At 41.1% G+C, this 26215-nt stretch overlaps 6 protein-coding genes across 6 annotated transcripts; 4 read left to right on the top strand and 2 right to left on the bottom strand.

Moving 5' to 3' along the window:
- Window positions 1–57: 57 nt before the first annotated feature.
- BDZ99DRAFT_469738 (MFS general substrate transporter) lies at window positions 58–1845 on the bottom strand. The gene is made up of 4 exons (XM_033721570.1): window positions 1745–1845; window positions 1521–1693; window positions 1208–1470; window positions 58–1145 (listed from the first exon to the last, which is right to left on the bottom strand). Exons 1-4 carry the CDS (start codon window positions 1763–1765, stop codon window positions 244–246), a joined length of 1359 nt encoding a protein of 452 aa, XP_033568268.1. The 5' UTR covers window positions 1766–1845; the 3' UTR covers window positions 58–243.
- Window positions 1846–2453: 608 nt separating this feature from the next.
- Window positions 2454–3921, top strand: BDZ99DRAFT_430121 (FAD/NAD(P)-binding domain-containing protein). Its single transcript, XM_033717241.1, has 2 exons — window positions 2454–2753; window positions 2824–3921. Exons 1-2 carry the CDS (start codon window positions 2497–2499, stop codon window positions 3866–3868), a joined length of 1302 nt encoding a protein of 433 aa, XP_033568267.1. The 5' UTR covers window positions 2454–2496; the 3' UTR covers window positions 3869–3921.
- Window positions 3922–6170: 2249 nt separating this feature from the next.
- BDZ99DRAFT_483798 (MFS general substrate transporter) lies at window positions 6171–7815 on the top strand (the record flags this gene model as incomplete). The annotated part of the gene is made up of 5 exons (XM_033722599.1): window positions 6171–6366; window positions 6430–6598; window positions 6652–7179; window positions 7232–7583; window positions 7639–7815. The coding sequence occupies 5 exons, from the start codon at window positions 6171–6173 to the stop codon at window positions 7813–7815; spliced, it is 1422 nt and encodes a 473-aa protein (XP_033568266.1).
- A 341-nt stretch (window positions 7816–8156) lies between these two features.
- BDZ99DRAFT_483797 (uncharacterized protein) lies at window positions 8157–8883 on the bottom strand (the record flags this gene model as incomplete). Its single annotated transcript, XM_033722598.1, has 4 exons — window positions 8157–8244; window positions 8281–8498; window positions 8587–8770; window positions 8867–8883. The coding sequence occupies 4 exons, from the start codon at window positions 8881–8883 to the stop codon at window positions 8157–8159; spliced, it is 507 nt and encodes a 168-aa protein (XP_033568265.1).
- A 13214-nt stretch (window positions 8884–22097) lies between these two features.
- Window positions 22098–22307, top strand: BDZ99DRAFT_403588 (uncharacterized protein; the record flags this gene model as incomplete). Its single annotated transcript, XM_033716349.1, has 1 exon — window positions 22098–22307. A coding segment is annotated over one exon (210 nt), but the record flags the coding sequence as incomplete, so codon positions are not given.
- Window positions 22308–24677: 2370 nt separating this feature from the next.
- Window positions 24678–24929, top strand: BDZ99DRAFT_347351 (uncharacterized protein; the record flags this gene model as incomplete). Its single annotated transcript, XM_033714446.1, has 1 exon — window positions 24678–24929. A coding segment is annotated over one exon (252 nt), but the record flags the coding sequence as incomplete, so codon positions are not given.
- Window positions 24930–26215: the final 1286 nt, after the last annotated feature.

The raw sequence follows: 26215 nt of genomic DNA, 5'->3' as shown, positions 1-26215 counted from the left end.
GATAAGGCAGGGGGCGGGTACAAGCATGCGACTTTCTGCGTTGATGGGAAAATCTTATGCCGATGTTCGAGCTTGAGCGATGAGCGTTCCTACACGTGACCTGAGTCTGGACCTGTCTTTCAAATTCTGCCTGGAACTACAGAGGCGCAGCGTTCAGAGCCGCTGGTGTTGTGCTGGGTTGACGCCCATTCCTCGTCTCTCAAGACAACATATATGGAGAACATCAGGGCGCATCTCTTCTCTTCACAGGACGTATCGAAACGCCAAATTCTCCCGATCCGTTAGATCGAGTTGTCTCGCATCGACCACATTTTCCGTCCTCTCCCCGCTCTCATCCAGATGCTCCACAATCCCAATCTCTTGAACTTTTCCTTGCTGATCAAGTTCGTCTCGTCTCCTGTTCTCCTTCACCAAATACCATCTCAAGTACAGTATAATGGCCGACGGCAGTACACACGCAACTCCCAGGATCACAGCCCAAGTCACAATGTAACGAGGCGCATACTGCGGCTGGAAGAGTTGTGGGGAGAGGATGTTTCCTAGGCCGTATCCAACGTGGTAGAGTGCGATGACCGCCGTCTTCTTAGTATGACCAGCGGAGCAATTCGCAGCCCAAATCATGACGACGGCGTATGGGATACCGCCAGTGGAGCGAATCCAGATCGCTGATAACAGACCCCAGCGATTGCTCCACGGGAGCGCAATGAGGAGAATACAAGAGATAATGGGAGGGATGTAAGCAACGACACTCAGCCAAGCTCGACAGTTCCGTGTCTTCGCCAGTATGACCGCAGCTGCGACAAGAGAGACGAGGGAGGTCAGTCCTGTGATACATCCGAGTAGCGTGGTCTGGAGAGTAGTGAAGCCGAAAGATTTGATGATCAGGGAGTATTGATTGGTGAGCCCGTTTGCCATCTCCTGGGACCAAGCGTGCAAGAAGAACAGAAAAGTTTTTGGGTCGCGAATGGCTTCGATAAACTGGTACCGTTTGAAGTGCTTCTGCTCGATACCGGAATGATTTGATTGGATCCGAAGGATGGCTTGCGCGCGTTCCTCAAGGGTGAGAAAGCGCGCTGTGAGCGGACTGTCGGGGAAGAAGAACCACACTGAGATGCCGAAGATAACGGTCAAGGAGCCAGTGATGACTGTAATACATAATATTAGTCCTCTTCACAACTTGATTGGAGTTACGGAAGTAGTTTCTTACCCATGAACCATTTCCACGACGAGAAGCTACCTGTGTCAATCCAAAGAACGCCGTACGACAGCAGCCCGGAGGTAATCGGACTGGAGTTCCCAGCTGCCCACATGAGTGGCATCAAGACAGACTGCTCGTCGTATGTAAAGAACATGCCGAGGATAAGCAAGAATGAGGGTACGATGCAAGCTTCTGCGAGGCCTAGAAAAAATCGCACGACGAAGAGGGACGCGAAGTTTTTGCATGGAATATGAAGAAGCAGGATGCACCCCCTGATTGAGAGTTAGCGGGTAGTACTATGGAGGTCGAACGTCCATCTCACCAAACAATCAGATTTCCGGCCAACCATTTCGCTACGGGAAAGCGCTGCAATGCTAGATTCTGCGGCCATTCAGCTACAAGATATCCTAGGTAGAAGATAGATGAGAGCCAATTGTATTGGTTTGCATTTAGATGTCCATCTTTCAAGATGCCTAAAATTGCGGAACTTCCCAGCTAGACGAGGTGAGCTTGGTGTTTTGCAAAGAGCACAGATTTGCTACTCACAGTCTGCTTGTCCACATACATCAAATGGTATCCAATACAAATGAAGGGCAAAATTCGTCGGACAAGCTTCTTCTGAATCCTCTTGGCTTCTTCTGGCGTTGATTCCTCGACGGTAAACTGAGAGAAGAGCTTGTAGCTTTCATCTGCGAATTTGTCGGGTAACTTGGGAGGCGCCACATTCTTGGTCGTAATTGTCGAGTCGCCGCCTTTCAAAGAATCCGATGGCATGGTAGGATAATGATATGCCTTGGTCCTGAAGTTTGGGTCTAAATTGCGCTGGAAATGCAACCTGCTTTCTGTCGTGGCCTTAAATATCACGACTGTCCTACGACGACCCCGCCCTGCAGGAGAACAGCAAGTCTCGATTCATGCTCTGTATTACCGGCTCTCCCCCGGCACTCATCATGGCAGGCATCAATGATGCACTGCACGTTTTGCCCGAAAAGTCATCGTCTCCGTAAAGTGTAATTGATAGACCCCTCGTCCCAGGCGTAGGGTGCCTGCATCCTACGATCTACGATAGACGGGTTTCAGGGAGCATGTCGGTAATCAGATAGTGAAGGCATACGAAATTGTAGTTGCATCTTGCGTGATGTTGGTGGTTGGTGTAGAATTCCCGACTTGAGGCCGGTGTGGGGTTCGAAGCTAGACGGAAACGCGCATCCCAGCTACCTTTGTAAGACTGTAGCGGCAGGTAAGACAACCTGCGTATAAAGAACCTGTCCAAGAGACATTCTACCTCTTCGTTAACCATGTCAGAAACACCAATCCTCCGCATCGCCGTCGTGGGCGCCGGTATTGCTGGCCTCACCGCCGCGATCGCGCTCAAGAACCATCCAGGCATCGATGTCCAGATCTATGAGCGAGCGACGAAGTTGACCGAGATTGGAGCTTCGATTGCATTGGGACCGAACGGATTGAGAACCTTGGACCGACTGGGTCTTGATAATGCGATTGATGGTTCGATTGCGTTTCGAAACCTCAAGACGAAGTTGCCAATGATCTATCGGTAAGCACGTGAACCTCACGTGATTGCTTCCAAGTATCAATGTGTTGAAGCTAAGCTGGCGGATGACTAGACATTACAAGACGAACGAAGTCGTCTCCGCGGACAATCACAAAGGCCAGGTCGAAGACCGCCATCTCACATCTCGATACTACCGCGCACATCTCCAGCAAGCCCTCCTCGAGCATGTGGACCCTGCGCAACTCCATCTCGGAAAGGCGTTTCTCTCCGTTGCTTATAGCAAAAGCCCCAAAGAACTTACCATCAAGTTTCTCGACGGCTCAACAACTACGGCTGACCTTCTCCTTGGTGCTGACGGCATAAACTCTGCCGTCCGCCGTTTCTTCGTCCCCAGTTCTCAACCCAAATGGACAGGCTGGGTCACCTTCCGTTCCGTCTTCCCATTTTCCCACGTCTCCCACATTCCAGATCTGCCGGATGAGGCGACTCATTTCTGGGGGCACGACCGCACACTCTTTGTTTCCAACTTGGGAAAAGACCTCTTCACTGTCGTGGGATCCTACCAAAGCGATCCCGATGCGGCTGAGTCACCGTACAGAGACGCGGTCTGGGATTCTGACGGTGATGTTTCAGTCTTGCGAGAGTATTACAAAGACTGGAGCCCTCTTATCCGCGCCATCGTAGACGCGGTCCCGCACACGCGCATCTATCCTAATGTCGCGGCGCAGGGACTCGACTCGTGGACACTAGGTTATGGGAGGGTTACGCTGGCGGGCGATGCAGCACATGCTCATGGCGGCGCGTTTGCGGCTGGAGGGAGTCTGGCGATTGATGATGGATGGTCATTTGCGCAATCTGTATTGAACGTGTTCCCGCCCTCCGCGACGAAGTTGCCGGGGGATGAGGATATCGCGAAAGCTTTGAGGGTTTATGGTAGGACCAGGAAGCCACATACAGATCGAGTGTTGCATACCGTGCATTCGGGGAACAAGGCGAAGGTTGAGAGGATTGGGAAAGTGGAGACGGATGAGGAATTGAGAGCTAGGATGAAGAATAGGGGAGATCCGACTTGGATACATGAACACGACGTTGTTGCTGCGTTACGAGACGCATTAGCGGCAGACAAGAAGACGTCGGGAATAGAAGCAAGACTGTAGAAGTTGCACGAAACAATGAATATATTAGAAAATGATAGCGTGCTCAACATCCTCAACTCTCAAACGTCTTCACGATCTACCTCAGACTCCTATACAAGATGCCCTCAACCTATTCACTCCTCTTCCACTCGTCATGCCCTTGATTCATGGCATTTCTTAAAGGTAAAATATATCGGAGCATCGTATCTAGGCGCTGTCAGTGACAACTGAAACGTGAATTGGACCCCAAGTTTGCCTTTCGACGATCGAATCTTTCTGCATAAGACTGGAAGATGGCGAAGTTAAAAACCAGTGAGTACCGACACCAAGGGACGGGATCGACAGAGCAAGCTTCATCGGCTTCCGACCAACACCTGGGACCTGCAGGCGCCATAGCCGTTGGGAGGATTCCTTTCCCTGCCAAGCTGCATACATTATAAATCAAGAGGATGTGAGGGTTGATCGTTCGAGAATGGCCGTAAACTGCGGCCCAGACTAGTACGACGTCTAGGGGCGTTGCTGTGCCTCAGACTCTCGAGCTTCAAACCTTCGGGTATTGCGTTGAGAGATATCCTACCCATAAAAGTATGGCGATAAAGCTAGGCTGAGACAAGTAGTGGCGCTTGGTAACCTGCCTCGTGCTCCAGGTTCGAATGAATCTATGCTGTTCCAATCTCCTCGCCGCCATGATCTCATTTTCAGTAGCTCTTTCATCTAAAATCTTCTTCACCATACTCTAGAGCCTCTTCTCGCGGCGATTAGGTCTGAATGCAGCAGAGTTGCTAGCAAAGTTGTAAATCAGTTTGAATCCGGCTAAAGTGGTGCTGGGGCGGGTTTTTCTTTGCAAGGCTGCGTTTCCTTCACCGCGGGTCCGCGAGTGTAAATGTCATGATTTATGCCGTGTGGTGAATAAGAGGACTTGAGCAATTGTTGCTCGAACAATCACTCAGTCTGCGTGGGTGCGCCCACGTCGTAAAAGATCATGTAAAGTGAGATACCGCGGAGATGGAAGTTACATGCTTGCAGCGGAGATCGCGGATGTAGACATCAATCGCGACATCATGCGAAATAGCTATCAAGCATATTATCCGCTGCTCATTATAGCGCGGCTATTGCATTTACAGCTATTATATTCATCCTCTCGACATCTTACGATGTGAAAGAAGCTGCGCCAAAGAGTCTTAGAACTCGGCGATGCCGAATTGACGTGTGGGATTCTCAAGGCGCTCAAATATCTTCGCCATATCGTCAGTCGGAGTGAGGTTTTATTGGAAACACGGATCGCAATCGCTAAGCTGCCCATCGCTCCACTCTATCGTAGTAAACAACTCGCGGTGCTGTCTTTGGAGCATACTACCCCGTCTACTGGCGGCGGACCTGGCGTTGCTCCTACCACTCTCGTCCGCGCAGGTGAGATCTCCAGTTCAATATAGGAACTTCGCTAGCTTCGTGATCTATTTTGGAGAAGAAGTCGACGTCCTTCACTACAAATGCTGAGAAGACTCTCGTCCAAACTGAGAACTCTATCTTTTAGTGGTCGTCCAAGGTATTGCCCAGCGCAGTAACTAACGAGGACGAGAAACAGTAATACTTCGGTGAAGTTTTTGAGGATTCTCAATGTTAGCTACAGAGTATTGAGGCGGAGGAGTTTAGGACGGCACTTAGTGAGGCTGACGATGGGAAGCGCCAGGGGAGCAAGAGTCGGGTTAATGCCGGCTTAGGATACAATACACTGACCTATTAATGGCATGTCGTGAGTGCGTGTGCCCGAACATCTACAATCTGCAATTCATGTTGCCAAATGCGGAGTATGGTGCGAAGTAGACTCACCTCCACGCAGACTCCGTAGCGCCCGACATCGCTTTAACCTCAATTTGCTTCCACCCAACCACATATTGATAAAGATGTGCCGATTACCCGTTCTTTATCAGCAGTTCTGCTCTTTCCTGGAGCCAAGATACACATTAATTGGTTGATGTCACGTGGACAAATAGAGTATGGTGGGGCAAGCACGCGATGCGGGGACTTCCTCGCAACATCGACACCAACCCCACACCACGGCTCCATACCTAGGTGCGTTGAAAACCTCCGATACCGAGATTCTGCCTGTGTACTGAACGTAGACGCTCATCCGGCTTCGAGACGAGGCTTTTGCGGTTCCCACAGCCGCCACTTTAGCGGTCATGTCGCCATATGCACGTCTCTTCGCTCTGGGAGGCCTATCTCCAGCCCCTGGCATTTGGAACATGTATATCTGAGTAGTCCTCTGCCGAGATGAATTATACTGCATTCTTGAGTAAAGGTTTGAACTGGTCTCGACATCATGTCCGACTCTCAGGGAAAGAAGATCACTCCATGGGGGGCGATCAAGGAGGTTTTCAACTGGTATCCATCTGAGTATCCGGCGGAAGAGCGAAAGTACGGGCATCGGTGCTTCAATTTCAAAAGGGTGAAACTGACAGAGACTAGATTGCTGTTCAAGCTCGACCTATCGATTCTGATCTTTGCCTGCCTATGTTGTGAGTAAACCCCGGACAGGCGCACTGGAATTCGATGAGTTGAGCTGACCTCATGATGGCTAGTCTTCACCAAATTCCTCGACCAAACCAACATCAGCAATGCCTTCGTCAGCGGCATGAAAGAAGAGCTCCATCTCTACGGCAATGAGCTGAACTGGTTTAACACCTACTACTACATCGCCTATGTTATTTCTCAAATCCCGTTCATGCTCTTGATATCCCGACCGAAGATGTAAGTGGTTCGTTGTCTGCATCTTCGATAAATCAAACAGCTGACCATCAAAGATCGCGCTGGCTTCTCCCATCTCTCGAGGTGATATGGGGTGTCCTCACCTTTGCCCAAAGCCGCGTCACGAGTGCTAAGCAATTATACGCACTCCGTTTCCTCGTTGGTATGGCAGAAACGCCCGTTTTCGCTGGGACGCATTTCATTCTCGGATCTTGGTACAGTGGTCCCGAACTCTTCAAGCGCGCTGGAACGTGGTTCATCTGCAACTCCCTTGGATCCATGTTCAGCGGGTATTTACAGGCAGCGGCCTACAAGAACCTCTCTGGTGTTGGGGGAATGTCCGGGTGGAGATGGCTGTTCATTATCGATGGGATCATTACGATTCCAATCGCGCTGATTGGATTCGTCGTTTTCCCTGGAGTTCCGGATTCGCCGAAGGTGTGGTATTTCAAGGACAGCGACATCGTGTTAGCAAAGCAACGAATGGCGAAAGCCAAGGTAAAGAAGGCTGGTCGGCTGAGCCTTGACGTTTTCAAAAGAACGCTGTCGAGGTGGCATTGGTACATCTTTGTTTTGTGCTACATGTAAGTGTCCGACTCGGAGACAGCGGACCTTTCAGTGCTGACGGCGTCAAAGTTGCATGATCATCGCCAGTTACCCAGCCGGCTATATGGGTCTCTGGCTGAAGCAGGAAAAGTACCCAGTGTCAGAAGTGAACACGTATCCAACGGTCATATATGCGATCACCGCCGTCTCTTCCTGGCTAGGCACTACTCTTGCATCGATCTATCCGTCGTGGATAATATACTCCATTTCCATGGCATCAATGGTTTTCTCCTGCATTTGTATGACGGTGTGGATGATACCGACCGGCCTCAAGTTCGTTGCATGGTACTTGCTTGGCTTATCTGGATGCGCGAGTCCAATTCTGTATTCTACCGTCAACACCGTTATCAAAGGCGATGCAGAAGAAAGAGCTCTGGTGATTGTAAGGAAACATCCGGCATTCGGTTTGAAGAATATTCGGCTAATGCGTGTCCTAGGGGTCCATGATGTCCATAGGTTACTCCTTCAACATCTGGGTACCGCTGTTCCTTTTCCCCACAGTGGGCAAGTATGGTGCGCCAAGATGGTCGAAAGGATGGCCGACCGTTATCGCCTTCTGGACGTTGCTATGGTTGGGTTTCATCGCAGCGGTCGTTCTCCATCGGAGAGAGTAAGTCTTTTTCGAGTAATTAAATCTGGTAAAATCATTCACTCACCTTTACTGGTAGGCAAAGGAAAAGCTTGGTGGAAGGTAATGAAAGCGATGCGTCTAGTCAAAGTGGCAGTTTGACTGCGGGAAGCGAATATGACAATCCGCCAACGAAACCGAAGGCTTTCGAGGAAGTGGTAGCAGTCCCGGCTCCAAAGTACTAGGGACATGGTGAATGTGTGATGGGAAGATGCCTTGAGGGGATATCACGACCAAGTGAATTCAGTCAGGCAAAGAATACGGCGCTAGCAATCTATGTATGAACAATCAGCTAGCATATCCCTTTAATAGAATCAATCGAGTGCGTTACGGGGCGACGAAGATATCGACTCCGCATACGACTGGAATATCGACAGCATCACGCGATTGAAGAATAAGGGCATGGCGCTTAGCGCTACTGAAGTACCGCGCACAGGCTATTCCGACTTACAGTGGTCTCTTCGTGGAGAGATGATTATAGCGTATTGAAGGAGTAAGGCGATGGTTGAGGTGGAAGAGTTGAGGGAGAGAGCTGAGTCGCGCGGGAGGTGCTGAAAAGCCCGTGCACCGGTGCCTCTCAGCTCCACGTCGTGTCAATCCTCTCTCTTTCTTCTCCATCACTCTTCTAGGCTTCTGCATCTCGTTGGGTTTGGCTTTGGCATAATAACACTGCATATGAAAGTGATTTCTAGCAACTATCGAGAAGCCGATGTGGCAGCTCCTGCCGGATTCCTCCGCAATGATAGGACGGACGTACGCCCGGCTTCCTCTGCCCCCAGTGTCTGGAAACAAGTTGCTCCCAACAAATCAACACATGTTTCCTCGTGCTTCCATTACCGTTCGGGTCCAGCTTGTATCTAGGAACCCAGAGAAGAGGCGGGCTAAACCGCCCAAGAAGCCCTTTTCTAGCCCCGATTGACTCCGAGCGCTCGCGATGGAAACTTCGACATACGCAGCAGGAGCGGGAACAGTCGGCATTGAAACGATTCCAACAAGGCGCCTTCAAAGCCTCTACCATCAAGCTTTAATTCGCTTACTATTTCGTTTGCGCCATTGTTGCGCTTAACCTCGCGGTTTTAACTGGGGACAAAAAGGTTTGTTAACCTTATGAAAGAAAATATTAAACTCGGCAACTTGGTCCTTAAATCTTTCTCGTCTGCTATTAACCTGTGTTTCAGCTTCGCTGCGTTTATATATCTCCTCTTATCTTACTTATTTACGTTCCCTTTTATATTATTTTAATTTATTACTGTTATAACCCTGGCCTTATTTTAGAACTTATAATCTAAAGATATCTTTATAATATTCGCACTTACCCCCGCACTAGGTTCTATTTTTTCTGCGACTAATAAGAATTATACTGCGCTGGTAAACTTTAAATTTAATTTCTTTTTAATTAAAATAAAAGCGCTTTTAATTAGTACCTGCTAGGTAGACTATATATAGGAATATTATTTTATACAAATTATAATTTAAACAATTTCTCTATTCTAATTTACTAACCCTATTTATTCTAAAGTATAAAGTTTTAGCAAGTTTAGAATATAAAGCTTTAGTAACTCTAGAATATAAAGCTCTAGTATATCTAAAATATAAGTTTTAGTAAATCTAAAGTATAAAGCCCTAGTAAAGCAACCTCTACTAGTTAAGGTTTATTTTCCTAAAGTAGTTTTAATCGTTGTTATAGTAGACCTCCTTTACTCTTTTATTTCTACTACCTTTTTACGTAAACTGCTATATATAGTACCCTAAATTCTACTAGTTCTCTAAAATCTCCCGCCTTTCTATATTCCCTAAAAGTAGATCGGTATTCTAAATAGCAGCCTACTACTGCGGATTAAGGTTCTATAGATATCTAACCTTCCTCCGGGTATTAGTAGGCCCTACCTATTGCTAAGAAGGATTATAGGCTCCTTACCTACTACCTTAGCCTTTTTTACTCCCCTAACCTCTACCTTTTTCCCGGACTAACTTAAACACTCTAGCAGAATATACTTCTAGAATATTCGGCCGAGATGCTTATAGTCGCCGCCTATACCTAGCAGCGAAGTTAGTATCCTTAATTAAACTTACCTATTCTACTAAAAAAGTATACTTTAAAGTATATAAGTATACTTTATAGCCGCCCTTCTAAAAAAACTTATTATAGTAAATATTCTAGTTTACTTTCCTATAAGGCTTGTATAGGAATTTTCTAGCCTGCTTCTACTGCTTATTAAATAATATAGTATTCCTGCTATTTCTATATAGCCGACCTAGGTATTCCTTTATAGGGTTTAAATAACCCGGCTGCTATAATCTTCTACCTTATACTATAGGCCTAGTTAGCGCTTTTAATAGAGCTTTAATTAGTACTAAAGCTAGTACTACCGCTTTTAGTATACCCTGCGCCTATATACCCGCTAGTACTACTATAGGATAAGTTAGTACAGCTACTACAGGCTTAGCTAGTATAGCAGCTAGCCGGAAGGCAATTATTAGTAGTTTATTATTATCCGGATATACTAGAGCACCTATTAAATTCTATAGGTTAAACCCGGAGTTATAACTATAAATCTATTAGTATTTTAGCTACAGCTATAGCTATAGATAATATATTGCTTATAATCTACTTTTTTACTACCTTTACTTCTTTTTATCCTTATTAGTCTATTTTTTTAACTTAGAAATAGTATACTAAAAGTTATTCTAGTTCTTAATAACCTGCCTAGGCTGCGCCTTATAACCTGCTATATAATAGGGCTATATTAAAATATTAGTAAAGCCCGAAGCCGTATATAAAGAACGCTGCTTACTATTTTCTACCTATTAGGCCTTATTAAAGTCCAGCTCTAAGCTATAGTATTCTGCTTAACACGTAATTTTAGTAGCCTTAGCCGCTCTATTTCTTTCTTAAAAATCTTACTTTTAGTAAGCTAATACCCTAGCTCTATATTTTTTTTAGTGCGCTAAGTAAGTATATAGTTAGCCGCCGCTTATATAAGCTCCCCTAATCGTTATAACGCTTTTAGGGCCTTTACCCGGATTTTTTCTATATTTATCTAACTAAGCTGCTAGTAAAGTTCTTATTTATTACTATAATATTTATATTAGGCATCGCTACTATACTATAGTTAGCTATATCGAAATATAGGTGCAAAGTACACGAACTATTCTCCTTTTTATAAACCGCCGAACGCTTACCCCTAGCGTACTAACTTAGCCCCGCGATCTAATAATCTAATATTTATATACTTATTAGATATAGTAAATACTAGTAATAAAGGAAACGTGCCCTAGAGTAGTATAGTATAATAAAGAGGTAGAAAATATAAATAATAAGCGCTAAAACATTTATTATTACGGTCTTGGGCAGTAGAATTGCCCTAGCTAGCTTAGGCAAGTAGGTAGAAGTAATAACTAAATTTACTACGTGTTCTATAATACACGGCAGGCAGGCAGGTTAAATAATAAAACGTAGCTTAAGGAGCTATAAGAAGGCAGGGCAGTAGTTAGCAGGTATACTCCTACTAAGGCTCGCATAGGCCCTTATAATAAAGCCTCTCGCCGGGTCCTAATATTACGTGTTACGCTGTGCAGCAAGCTTCACCGTTTAAGCCGTGATATTTATAAGCTGCCGCTAAGCTGCTAATAATTTACTATGCTATAAAATATATAATCCGTAATAAAAACTACGTATACAATAATCTAGCTTTATAAAAATCAAATATATATACTAAATAAACTAGAAATCTAAATCCGGATATATATATACTATAGTTAGAATATTACTATAAAGTAGTTTGCGTTTTTTTTAGGTTCCGGTATAAGTAAAGCGCTTAGCAGCAATAAAAGATAAATAGAAGTTTTTTAATTTAAGAAGTAAATATAGATAAAAGAAATACTATTTGCATAAAATAAAGCGTTTCTAATAATACTTCTATTCGACTAATATTCTCCTTTTTAGAAGGCTCTGCTATTTTACTGCAACTATTATACTAAAAGCAACTATTAGAATATATAAAGCGCTTTAGTATTATAACCTATAATATAAACTACTTAAGTATAAAGGTATTTATAGAAACTAGTAAGTAGATAAACTAATTATATAGGATTAGGTTACAGGATCTTAAAAATTAAGGGTTAAATATATAGAAATCTTAGATTCCCCTATAAACTGCTAGTAGATAGAAATAATCTAAAAATAGGATATTATAGAACTAAAGTTATATAATAGATTAAGCGGCTTATAGTAAGTATAATAAGCCGGCTTATAGAATTAAAAGCAAGTAAATAAGTATAGCTTACTAGCTTAAGAAATAAGCTATAAGTATATAGATTTCTTAGGAATTACCTTTTATATTTAAGTATACTTTTTTATATAGATAGAAACCTTATATTTAACTTAAAACTTTAATACTACCTAACGTGCAATATAAGTAAGCCGGCTACCTAAGTAAGCCGGCTACCTTATTACTAAAACGCGCTCTATTAGCTTTTAACTACTATATTTTAATAACGCAATATATAATTAATCTAAAAAAAAAAGGCCGAATCTACCTAGCTATCTTAGCAATTAATAAGAATTAACTTTAAAGCGAACAATGCGCTGTTGCAACGTATAACGTTTCTAGAAGCACGCTCTAAAACTAACGCGCCGGAACTACTACTTAACGCGATTATAAGCCTAATTTAAAAAAGCTTATAAAGTGTTACAACCCGTAATATAAACCACCTAAGCGCAGAAGCACTCGCGGAAATAAGTAAGTAAATAAGACTAATTATATAGAACTAGGTTACAGAACTAAAAGGGTTATATATAAAACGTATAGAGATCCTAGATTCCCCTATAAACTGCTAGTAGATAGGAATAATCTAAGGATAAGATATTACAGGATAAAAGGTTATATGCCGGCTTAAGAAGCTTGCAGCGAGCAGGAACGAGCTGGCTTAATAAACTTATAGAAAAGCAGGTAAAGAACGGACTCGCCCGGCTTATAGACAAGTATAATAAGTATATAGGTTTTTTAGAACAGAGCTTTTATATATAAAAACGCTCCTTTATATAAATAGAAACCTTATATTTAACTTAAAACTTTAATACTACCTATTAGAAGTAATAACCCTGTCTTATACCTAAGATTAATCTTACCTTACCTTTTAAAAACTATTACACCCCGATAATAACTTAACCTATACCCTGCCTTAGTATGTAACACTTAAAAGATATAGAAGAAATAACCTATTATACTTTAAATACTGCTATATTAAAGGAGTTATATATAAACAATTAATTAAAATAGCCCTACTAACTTTTTTAGGCAGTATAACTACTAGACCAACTTTAACTATACCTAAGGTAGTAATATATATATAGGTATTGCTTACACGGCTATAAGTACTAGAAGAAGCTAGCAATACTAAAAATAAAAAGATTGCGGCCCTATAGGGAAATTTCTAGACCGTTTAAAAAAAGCTTACTACTAGCAGAACGGTTAGCTATAGAGGCTATAAAATAAATAAACCCGAAGAGTTTACTAGTAATAGAGGAGCTTTACAAGCGTTTATAATATAAATAAGGCTATACCTGCGCACGAACTAGAGCAACCTTAAATTCGAATCGGATAAGGTCTGTATAGTAGCTATCTTCTTAAAAAAAAAAGTATTTAACTGGTTTAACCCGATGCTTATAAACTAGCTTAGCAACACCAACGCAGATAATTAGAAACTAGAAACTAATATTATGTTTAGTAATTATAAATACTTTAAGTTAGTACTTTAAATAACCTTTAGAGACACCGATAAAGAACGGACAGTAGAATAGAAAATAGCAGTTCTAAAGTAAAAAAGCTTAACCAGCCGCTATACTTTAGAATTTATGCAAATCGCGTTTAAGCTATTATAGGAAGATAAAGCTCTATAAGCACAGTACTATAAAGGTCTTAAGGAAGATATTAAAAATAAAATTATATAAGGCGAAAGGCCTTTAATACTCTATAAACTTAAGGAAATAGCAATATAAATTAATAGTTAGCAGCACGAACGATAATTAGAACGGGCAGATAAAAGGGGACTTTATTCCTACGCCTAACTAGCTAGACTAAAGCTAAAAGTAACTAACCGCGACTATAGAGATTGTATAGAGATTAATATTACAAAATAATATAATAACTAAAAGGGTAAACAAATTACTAATAAAGAAAAGTAAAATAAAAGGCGTAATAGCGCATGCCTATTATATAGAGAATAAGAATACTTCGTAAATAAGTGCTCTAAAAACACCTAAACAGCAGTAGTTATAGTAAAACCGAATATAAACCGCTATAATTCTATATTATAAACTGCGTGCTATAATAACAACTACTTTACCTATTAGTTAGATAAGCAGGCAATAGGGTATTATCTAATATAAAGGGTAAAGAGACGTACTATTGCTATAATAAGGAATAAAAAGTATAATAGCGATTTTATAGACAACTACTACGCAAACGTAGAAGTTAAAAGTATAGAAATCGACTACCTATTAAAAACGGATAAGGCGTTCTAAATAATTAAACCGCGATTAGAACCCTAAATTAATATACCCGAGCTATAGAACAATAGCAAAACTAAGTTACTAAACACGGAAGCATAGGTTAATAAAGTTGTAGCCACGTATAAATAAAGCGCAAGAGAAATTCTCGCACGCCTTAATAAAGAATAAGAAACGTATAAAGCTAAAGACGCTATAGCAGGCGCAGAGCTAAAAAAAACTAGCTAGTTACTAATTCCTAAGAGCTATAGAAAAAGTTACCGGATAACTTATTAAAAAAGAAGAAGAAAAAATAGCCGCAGCCGTAGGAATAACAACGACAACGCCAACCCTTAATATAGAAACTCGCGCAAGATTAGATATATTTAAAGGCTTAAGCTGTAATATCTAGACGAAACGGAATAATAAATTATATATTAAGAATAGTAAAGAGTACTATAATAGTAATAAAGGTTACGAACTAGAAAAATAGTCTAGCAACAGAGAATTTAGTATTAGGCTAGAGCGGGAACTGCTAAAGCTATATAGAAGATAAACTAAAATCGAGATCTATAGAGCTTTACACCCTATTAGTAAAATAGGTATCTATAATAAGGAAAATAAACGGCTAGATAGAAACCACCTACTTTATAGATAGATATCTTAGGTATTTTATATTAAAGACAAATGCGATAAGCATATAATATATAAGAAATATTAAGAATAGTACCTATATTAAATAAAATATTATATTATTACGCAACTAGTACTATTTAAGGAAATAGAGCACTATATTATAGGTAATAAAAACGAACTTATAGAGGTAGCTACTATAGTTCTAGACCTTTAGTACCTAATAGAATATAGGAAAGGTAAAAACTAGCGAATATACTACTAGGACTTATATTTAGTATATTACAAAATAAAATATATAAACTATTAGCTATAAAAACAGCTAAAAAATAAGCAGGTGCTTAAGTAATAGAACGGCTAGAGCAGCTAAGAATAAGGTTCTATAGAGCAGCTAAAAATAAAAAAACGCAAACCGCGACTATTACTACTTTAGTAGGAAAAGCCTATATTATAGAAAAAAAAAGGAACCTAGCAATATAGCCTAACTCTATTCCTATTTAGAACTACAGACACGTAATTCTATTAGTTAAAATTAGTAGAAACCCGGTAAAAGTACTACTAGATAGTAGCGCGCAGGGAAATTTTATATTCTATAACTTTATTAAAAGAAACCAGATCTCCTAGTAATAGAAAAACAAACCTTATAGACTATATATAGTAGATAGTACACTTATATAATATAGTAACGGGCAGGTAACTATAGAAACTTAACTAGGTATTATATAGATTAAAGAATATAGAGAAACTATTAGCATAAATATAATAGATATAGTAAAATATAATATAATCTTAGGCATACTATAGCTAAAATAGTATAATTCTTAAGTTAATTAAAAAGCGGACTAAAGGGCACCTTATACTAGGATAAGCCTAAGTAAAAACAAGATATTAATATAAATACCTTAAAAGGTAAGAAAGCCTAAGAAGAAAATAAGGCAGTAAGCTAATAGTAGCCTAGACCCCTAAGTAGCCGGCAGCTAGCTAAGGTAGTAAAAGTACTAAATATACTAGAAAAATATAATAAATTTAGAGAAATCTTTATAGAAAAGGTCTAGAATATACTACTAAAGTACTAACCTTAGGATTACTATATTCCCCTAGTACTAGGCGGATAACTATAGTTTAGACTAATTTATTTACTAGCCTAAAGCGAGCTAGAAGTACTAGAAAAATACCTGGAAAAGAACCTAAAGTAAGGATTTATTAGACTATTAAAATCGCCTGCAGGTTACCCTATAATATTTATTCTAAAACTAAATAGTAAGCTACGCCTTTATATAGACTATAGATAACTAAATAAGATTATAATTAAAAACTGCTACCTATTACCTTTAATCTCCGAACTTAAAAACTAACTATATAAGGCTAAGTACTTTATAAAAATAGACCTACGCAAAGGGTACTACTTAATTTAGATAAGAGAAGAAGAAAAATAGAAAACGGCTTTTAGAACTTAATATAGATACTTTAAGTATATAGTAATACTATTTAGGCTTACTAATACGCTAGTAATATTCTAGGCAGTAGTTAACTTAGCGCTAAAGGGCTACTTAGATCGGTTTATAGTAGTATACCTTAATAATATCCTATTCTACGGCGGTAAATAGAACTAGCCCTTATTCTATTTATTTATTAAGAATAGAAAATACTAGACCAGGGCGTAGATTTAGGCACAGGGCTTATTCTATTTATTTTTTAGAGGCAGGTTCTATTTATATCCCGCAGCCGGAATTGCACCAAATTTTAGTATATTATTCAGCGTATTTAGTTACACCCCCTAGCCGATTTACATTAGGTTAACCCGTGTAGTTAGTTAGGGTTAGGTAGAAGTTGTAGTATTCGCAGAACCGCCGCAACCGCGACTGAGCGCGCAGCAGAACACTACTAGCTATAGCTATATATACTACACGAATATTAGCAGCAGTACTAAACTAATGCCTATAGAAAGCAGGCGTAGTTAATATCTAATAATAGCGTATTAGGTGCAGGCAAGGAAAGTATAGCAGTAAATAAGGTAGCTACAGGCCTAATTTTTAGTTGGGGACGAGAACTTTAAGCCCGGACGTATATATTAGCGCAGATCCTGTGCAGTTATATATAGATCCCGGGCAGGCATAGTTGTATTATAAGTTAGGCTACAGTTATAATAGTTTAGCGGGTGGTTAGGGTAATTAGCAACCGCAGCAACTATAGCAGCGAGGCGAAAAGGGGGTGGAAATTGCACCCAGCAACCTATAAGTAGTACTTGTCGCCGCCTATTAAATATTAAGTAAGAGTTAATTCTAGAGGCAGACTAAGTGTTTAAAATAGCTAAATCCAGTACTAAAAGCAGGTATTTTAAGTATTTAGCCGAATTCTAATTAGCTATTTATAAGAAGTACAGGTATAGCGTATAGCTAGACTAGATTAAAGGCTATTTATAAAAGATCTATAAGGTACCGCGCAAAGAGGCCGATTTAATTAGAGAAGGTGTGCGTAAATAGCCCGGAGTTATCTAGTATCCGAGTAAGTTTAAAATACCGGACAGTATTATAGCGCTAGTTAGCCAGTTGCTGTTATATTCGGATAGATTATTATATTAACTAGAACCAGGCCGTTGCTATTATATATCGCGGAGTATTAGGGTAATAAGAAAGCATTAGCAAAAAATCTATAGGTGGTTAGCAGGAAGGAAGCCAGGACGGCTAAGTTAATTAGGAGAAAAGAGGGTGCAGGCACGTATTAAAAAGGCATTTAAACACGTCTATTACTAGCAGTTTTTTATATAAGGCCACGGATTACAGTATTTTAAAGTGCGATAACCTAGGCAAGGCTAGGAAGCCAGGCTAGAACCTGTTCCTGTTAACAGCAAAATTATATAGGCGCAGTTAGGGAAGAAAATAGCAGAGGCGTAGGTAAATATAGAAAAGCAAGTCTAAATAACTATCTAGGCCGGTAAAAAAGATAAGGTAAACCTATGGTTAGAGCAGACGCAGTAGTTGCCGTATTTAGTAGGTATAGAGAGGCCGGATTTATTAGTATATATTAAGGAGCTAAATATAGACCTAAAGCAGGAGAAGAAACCTATTAAAGCCGCAATTTAGAAGGCTATAGACGGGTTAGCACAGTTTAGCCAAGCGTTGGTTATTAATTAAGTTGGCGTATTTATACGGTTAAAGGCAATTTAAATAGAGAAGCACTAAACGCGGTACTAGCCGTTGCAGCTGTATATAGATAAGAAGTCGATTAGCGAATACACCTAGCTATAAAAGTAGATATTAATATTTTTGCCTATACGCAGCGCAAGTATAAGTAGGAGAGCCCTAAATACCGGTTTATGCGGCGGTAGTAAAAGGTATAGAAGGCGTTAATTAAGCAGGCCGAGCGAGAGGTAGAGGGAGAGAATAAGACAGAAAAAAAAGAAGAGGATAAGATAGAAAAAAAGGAGGATAAAATAGAAATTAATAAAATAGATAGTAATAAGAAGCAGGGAACAGGAGATAGCAGGCCTAAAAACGCTAGTAGTAAGCTAGAAGGGTTAACAAGTATCTAGAAGGCGTGTTTGCAGTTTTATATTAAGTTACTAAACTAATCTATTACCCGCAAGGAGTATAACAGCCTGTTAGTATATATATTAGCGGTGTTAGGTATTAAGAAGGACGGCTAGAAGGGCCCTAAGTTGTATCCGCCTATTTTATTAGCTGTTATTAAGGTTACCCGTTTTATAGTAGTTTAGTAAGCGTTAGAGTTATTAGAGCTGTTTTAAGATAGCGAGTTTAACAGTAATAGTGCGTATAAGAGCGACAACAGTAGTATACTGTTCCAGCAGCGGCGGAAAGAATATTTGCAGTTTATTTAAGAAATAATAGATAAGTTTATAGTCTAAGGAAGCCACAGGCCAATATAGTAGATATTAGATTTGCGGATATATAGGTTAAAAATCTATTATAACAGTATATTAAAAGGCTATATTAAATAGATAGGCTATAATAAGTTGTTATATAAGGGGTTGCATTTTAATATAGCCCAGTTCCGCAGTATAGTATATAGGTTAGTTATAGAAAGCTAATAGTTGTTGTTAGAAGAGCTATTATTTTTCAATAGCGGGATTTCAGCATATATATATACTAAAATCCCGCTACCCAGTAAATAGAATAAAACAACTAATTAAGTGCCCGTAATTCTATAGAGTAAATTGCGGGATAATCTAATAGATAAGCAACCGGGATAGAATTTTTTAAAGGACTATTAAACGCGGTTGCCTGTTAATAGAGAAACGTGGTTATTTAATTATATTAGACGCGATTTTATAACCCAAGGAAGGTTTTTAAAGGTAGAATACCGCTCGGGTATTAATTAATAAAGAGTTAAGCAGTATATATCACGCGTAATTAAATTCTAAAAGAAGTTAATTATATTAATATATATATTAGGGGGGCAGCTAGCATAAAAACCTAAGGTTTTAAGTATTTGGCATAGTAATATAGTAAAGGGCGGGTATTGTAATATATTTATTAAGGATAGCATAGTAGTATTTATAACGCAATACTATAAGGGTTACGCAGTTAGTAGCAATATTAAGATTATCTATTAATATATACTGCGCGAGGTAGGAAAGTTATTAGTATAGTATTTATAGTTGGTGTTGCCGTTCTAGCAGCAATTAGAGGCAATAGTATAGGAGAAAGAGGCAATATTATTATATTTATAGCCGGCCGACCTAAGCGGGCGTAAGTAGACGTCGGAACAGTTGCAATAGGCGTTAAAGCGCAAGAGCAGGGTTAGGTTAGGGCAGGAGCTAACTATCTAGTTATACTGTAAAATTGCTATTAGTATTAATAGAAGGTTTATACACAGTTTAACGGTGTTTAGGGCAGAGGATAATAATAATAATAAGGAGTAGAATAAGGAGAATATAGCAGCAGTAATTGCAGACGAGCAGGCCGGGTATATATCGCATGTTGCCGGGTTAGTATATACGCAAGCAATTATAGAGCAGGCAGGAGCGGTAGCCGATAAAAGGCAGCAGTTCCGGGTATTAAGTATAGATTAGTATTAGTTTTTAGGATATTAGTCGGCTGTTAATAATAAGTTTATATTAAAGAAGCGGAAGCAGGCTCTGTTTAAAAGTAAAGCAGATAAAAGTTAAAAAGATTAATAGGCGCAGTTAAGGAAGATAGATATAGCAGTATAGTTAAAGCGGATAATAGGTATAGAGGCGGTGTTCTAAGGCGTGCAGAAGGACGTAATCGCAATAATTACGGTAGGCGAGAGCCCGGTGGTAGCAGTAATACTATTAACCTATAGGTAAAACATATCGTGGCATATGCCACATTATAATTTAAAACTGAACCGTGCGCTGCAACGATATGATTTAGAAACGAAAATCAAATTATACCGTGGCAAACCCCAACCGAATTTGCTGGTTCCAACGCTGCAGGCAAGTTATCGACCATTGCGCATTAAATGCACCATTCGGATTAACGATGCAACCGTTAGATTATGTTGTCGTCGTCGCGTTAGGGTAGTTAGGGTTGTAATAATATTCGTGGCCGTGCGCAGCGATCGCAGTTAAGGCGCGAACGTAGGAGGGTAGTTAAGTACCTAAAGTTCGTAATAGATATAGTCGTTGCAAGCTATTTGCAAGCCCTAGGTACCCGGAAATTAGGACCTACTATGCCACTAGTTGCACCCAGGCACGCAAGGTTGTAGATGGATCCCCCAGATGCATAGTTAAGTGACGGGTGTAATAATCCAGGTGGCCAAGAGCAGGAGGCGTTGGGAAGGGTCTAAGTAGCGGTGAGAGTAGTTAAAAGCACGTCCGGCCGCTATTAACACGGCGATTAACACGTTTATTAATTATCTATTATCTAATATTCCATCATCCCATTATTATATTAAACCGTGAATCCGTTACAGCAATTATCGTAGCAATTATATTGAACGCCATGGAACAATTCACCCGAATTTTCGAGCATATCCCGCAGTACCGCATTGTAGTTTGCCGAGTTTGTAGCCACGGCATCACCAAAACGCAGTTATAAATGCATTTAACCAAGCACCACTAGGAATTAACATCAGCAACACGAAAATCTATATAAGAGGCCGTAGCAGACATGGAAGATTGGGCCCAGAACGACAGGTAGGTTGTTTTCCCAGCACCCACCGCTAAACCCGTGCCGCATTTACCTATTTAGCATAACGGATTGAAATGTTTAGGAACCCATGAAAACGACCAGCCGTGTGGAGCTATAGTGCGCAGTTTGCAGAATATACAGACCTATTATAAGAAGGAGCATAGGTAGGAGAATCCGCAAAAGCAAGGACATTATCACCAAAGGCAGCAGAGCATTATGCAGCGGGCGAAAATATAGGAAGTTAGCGTGCATTGCCAGAAATTCAGCAGCAAGGCGTCGTTGGCCCGATTATTCCAGGTAAACGCGCACAACCTAGCCGCCGAGAGAGAAGAATAGAAGGATCCTATCTAGAAGGTATTAGAGGCCGTATTTACACAGGCAACAATTAACATTAAGAGAGCTAACAAGGAAGCGAGCAGTTAGATCCAGGCCGACGACAACCGATTCGAGGTTAATGCATAGTTGAACTGCGCCGGATAGGCAAAGCATTTAAAGAGATTAGATAGCAAGTAGTTGGAGTTGTTAATGCGCAAGCCCGAGAAGAGAGAGGAAGCGTTGGCCAATTTGTGTTTTGTAGTTAAGATGGTAATTTAGAAGGCGTAGCAAGCATCTAAAGCCAGCGTGGTTGGATTGGCAGCTATGAATTACATTAATCGACGTGAAACCGGCAACGAAACAAACGAGAAGCCGTTTAGCGCACGCCAGACGGGCAAGACAATAGTTAAATACAGCGCGTGTTGGTTGGCCATTATCCGTTATATTTGGAGAACCCGCAGAATAGAGCCGATTTGCAGCGAGGAGATAGAAGAGTCGGAGAGCAAGGGCAATATCCAGAACCAGAGGCCAGTATTTAGGTTAATAGGCAAACAGGGGTTAGCGTTGGCAAAGATTAAGATAATAGTAGGGCAGGATAAAGAGGAGGATAGCGATAATAGTAACATTAGCGACAACAGTAGTAATAGCAACGACAGTTATATAATTAACGAGGAGGAGTAAGAGAGGTTAGAGGAGGCCGTTTTAGCATTTATATTAGCGTTGTTGGACCACCCGTTCACGGACAACAAGTACACCAGCGCATTAATTAGCGGCATGGCCGTTTTAGGCATTAGCCAGCGATGCGGTTGGGAAAGCGCGTTAACATACACGCCTAAGATTGCAGCTATTATTAATATATCCCGCATGTTGGTTTTATATCAGGCTATAAAGATGCGTAAAGAGCGCGCGGCGGATATACAATAGAAGGAGCATTTCAGCCAGAAAAACGCCGAGGAAATAGCGCCGGCGTATTTTGAATTTGTGTAAGAGATGGCAGACCGGTTTATAATATTAGTTTGATATAGCGGAATACCGCACCCCGTGGATTGGTTGCAGCGGTTAAAGGCGTATAGAATAAAGATCCGGTACACTACTAATACTAAGGGCGTAATTAAGTGGATGGACAATACGTTGTTATATAGTAATATTCGATTCAGCATACCCTAGTTACGTTTAATAGTCCACAGGTTAGTGGAGACAGCCCGGGTCGAGTTGCACCGGGATTTATTATTGTTGGAAGAGGTTAATTAAGTTGTGCGGGGGCCGTTAAGTGGACAGGAAGCCGTTGCATTGCCAGCTATTAATTGGGCGCATTTAGTAGATAACCCAGCCGAGTAACAGTTAGGATGGAGTTTTATTAAGGACCCGCGAAATTAAAAGTTGGGATTTAGGGGCGTGTATAGAAAGAGGTGGTTAAGTAATTAGGTCAGCTAGGAGCAGAAGATTAGGGAGAGGTTTATTAATATTAGAGCCAGCGACCTAGCAGCCGCTATAGCAGCAAAAGGCAAGCAAGGGTTAGCATGGAAGGGGAAGGAGATCAAGAAGTATGCACGAGCGATGCGAGTATTCCGGCAGCATTTGGCAGCGTTGGTGCACATAACGGGTGGGTTGCCAGCGCGTGGAACAGAGTTAATAACGGTGCAGCATTAAAACAGCCCGAATAGCAACAGTAGGGGGATTTTTATTAAGAACGGGTTAGTAGTATATATAACGGCATACTATAAAGGCATAGGAGTTAGTAGAAAGGCTAAGGTTATCCACCGATATTTGCCACGCGCGGTGGGCGAATTAGTGGTGTATTATTTATAGTTGGTGTTGCTATTTTAGCAGAGGTTAGAAAGTGTATAGGGCGGTTAACCAGCAGAAATTAGTCCATTTATATAGGAGCCCGAGCCCGAAAAGGGTTAAACAATGCTATAGAGGAAGCGGAGGCGGGTTTAAATTAATAATGCAGCAAGCGCAGAAGATAAAGAGGACGAAGAAGAGGAGGATAAAGAGAAGGATAAAAAGTAAGGAGAAGAAAAATACAAAGCAATAGAAGAAACCGAAAACATCGCCGAGGATAAAGGGGGAAAGAACACAGTTCTGTTACCCAAGAAATGGAATTCCAACCGTTTAAAGATGGCATTGCAAGGAGCGTTGTTGCGATAAATAGGGGTTAAGTTGAATATTATAGCATAGAAACACGGCACCAAGGCTATATACTGTCGATATATCAATTCCAAGGCGGTTGTAAAGGCGGTGGTGCAGGGCGACGAGGACGATTCGGATAACGAAGACGAAGCATTCGACATCTAGACCGGCCATAGATCCAGGATTAGAGGGGGAATATACGGTTGGTTAATTACAGAGTCGATATTCAGCACCAAGGCAAGGAGGGCACAGTTGCGGAGGGTTAGCATAAAGTGGCATCGGTTTTTACAGTTCCTATGCGCGATGCAGACCAAGCCAAAAAAAGGAACCCGCGCGGCAGCCGATAGAAAGGAGGCCATTAAGGAGGAATATTAACGGTGGAAGATAATAAGATTAGTGGATATAGAGCAGCAGTTAAAAGTATTAGTAGGTAAAAAGGCCGAATTTTGGGGCGTGCAGAGACCAGCATTAAAGGCTATTATACACTATAAGAGCCCGGTAGTTGCCATTATAGGCACAGGTGGAGGCAAGAGCGTGTTGTTTATATTGCCAGTATTATATTCAACAGGCGTAACGGTAGTAGTTGTGCTATTAGTGTTATTATAGGAGGATATAAAAAGCCGTTGCAATAAAGCCGGCATCGGTTGCGTTGAATAGAACAGTTAAAGTCCGCAAGAATAGGCGCAGGTCGTGTTGGTCACGCCGGAGTCGGCGGTTGGGGAGGCATTTGGCAATTTTATTAACCGACAGCGGTTGATGGGACGGTTGGACCAGATTGTAATTAACAAATACTATGTAATTTTGGATTTAGTAGGCGGGTAGAGGAGCAGGATATTGGCGTTAAGGAATTTAGTTATAATAGAAACGCAGTTAGTGTATTTAACGGCAATAATCCAGCCCTAAAAAAAGAAGGAATTTATTCGATTAATAGGGTTGCCAGCCAGGGAAGAATGCCAGTAGTTTTAGGGGCTAACAACGCGGAAAAACATTATATACCGCATTTAACAATATAATATGCAATAGGAAGAGAACGCAGTTATTAAGTTAGTAGAGAGTTTAAAGCAGAAGCACGCAGGGGGGCAGGTAATTATGTATTGCAATACAGTAAAGAAGACAATTCGATTAGCAGAAGTTTTAGAGTGCGTTTATTTCCACCAAAACGTGGGAAGCAGTAAAGAGAAGAGCGAGTTAGTAAAGCAGTTAACTAAAGGGCGACAGCAGGTGTTTACGGCTATAAACGCATTAGGGTTAGGTATTAATACGCCAACAATTCGAGTAGTAGTGCACATTGGAACAATTCGAAAAATGCGGCATTACGCGCAGGAGAGCGGAAGGGCAGGGCGTGATAGGCGGAAGAGTAAAGCAATAATTATGCACGGATTCCGAACAGATAAAAGGGGCGTTGTTTATAAGCAGGATTTTAGGGAGGACGTTAAGGAGGAAATACAGGGATTTATTATGGGTAGAGGTTGTATAAAAAAGATAATTAACAGTGCAATAGATAGGAACCAAGAGCGAGTAGAATGCGAAGAGGGGGAACAGAAATATCAGCAATATCGAGCGCGTTTAGGGGTAGCGGTTAATAAAAAGAAGGCAGTTATAGAAGCCGAAGCAATAACTAATATAGTAGTCGCCAACAGGGACACAGATAAAATTGTTTCGATTAATTGGGATATACGCGCCAGCACAACAGTTATAATTAAGGATGCCGATAAGCCTAATAACAATATATAGGGTGTTACCACAGCAGACAGCATATTAGGGGTACTACCAGCAACGCCCTGGATGGAAAAGGAGGCGGTTGCAGAGAAAGTAGAATTTAAGCAGCAGTTGTTAGTTTAAAAGGCACAAGCAATTAGAGAGGCAAGTTTATAGTTAACAGAAGCGTTAGAGGTGGATAGATTAGTTGAATTAATAGAGTAGTAGAAGGTGGGTTGCCAGCAATATTAGGTATAGGAGGAAAGGAGTAAGGGGCACAATATTTAGCATTGCGATAAGCCGGAAGCGGAGAATATTCGGGTAGCAATTAAGATGTTTCGAGAAAAGATGAACCCGATAAAGGAGGCGCAAGGGAAGGGGGCGAAAACGTTATGGGCACCGTTTTCAGGGTGTTAGGAGTGCGGATTGCCACAGGGGGTTTACGCAAGTTATAAAAAGGACATAACGCGGGAAGGGTAGCAGAAGCAAAGGGGAAAAAAGTGTTAGTATAAGGGAGTATTGGCAGCAGCAGTGTACGCAGTGTGGGTGCGGTATCCTAAGGAGTTTAGAGATTTTATTAAGAAGGAGATGCAAAAAAGGGGGTGGAAAGAAGGCAGCGACGGGGATTAGGGGAGCGTGTTATAATAGTTTAGCGGGAAGGTTTAATAGAGTAGATTAGAGTCGAATTAAATATATTAGGGATTTATTAGATTTATAGAGCAGGTTAGGAGATAGGAAGTTTAGGGTTATTAGAGTTTTAAAGGGGGGGTAGGTGGGTGCCTGTATAGGGTTAAGGGAAGGCGGCGGCAGCAAATATTTAAAGTAGGATAAGAAAGCAAGTGTTAAGTATAGAGTAAGAGTTTAAAAGAGTTTATTTTTAAAAGGGGGGGGTAGGTGGGTGCCTGTGTGGGATTAGGGAAAGGCGGCGGCAGCGGATGTTTAGAGTAGAGTATAGAAGTAAAAGGAAAATGTAGAGTTAGAGTTTAAAAGGGGTGTTTTTT

The sequence above is a fragment of the Mytilinidion resinicola genome (assembly GCF_010093595.1).
Source record: "Mytilinidion resinicola strain CBS 304.34 unplaced genomic scaffold BDZ99scaffold_41, whole genome shotgun sequence".
Lineage (NCBI taxonomy): Eukaryota > Fungi > Ascomycota > Dothideomycetes > Mytilinidiales > Mytilinidiaceae > Mytilinidion > Mytilinidion resinicola.
Note: the sequence above shows the minus strand (reverse complement) of the source record. Positions and strands in the feature narration are given on the sequence as shown.

Coding starts and splice junctions, on each gene's coding strand:
- BDZ99DRAFT_469738 (XM_033721570.1), bottom strand. CDS start 1,765: ATGTATGTGGACAAGCAGACT. Junction 1,471..1,520: donor GCCGGAAATCTGATTGTTTG/GTGAGATGGACG, acceptor ACTCTCAATCAG/GGGGTGCATCCTGCTTCTTC. Junction 1,146..1,207: donor GTCGTGGAAATGGTTCATGG/GTAAGAAACTAC, acceptor TATGTATTACAG/TCATCACTGGCTCCTTGACC.
- BDZ99DRAFT_430121 (XM_033717241.1), top strand. CDS start 2,497: ATGTCAGAAACACCAATCCTCCGCATCGCCGTCGTGGGCGCCGGTATT. Junction 2,754..2,823: donor AAGTTGCCAATGATCTATCG/GTAAGCACGTGA, acceptor GCGGATGACTAG/ACATTACAAGACGAACGAAG.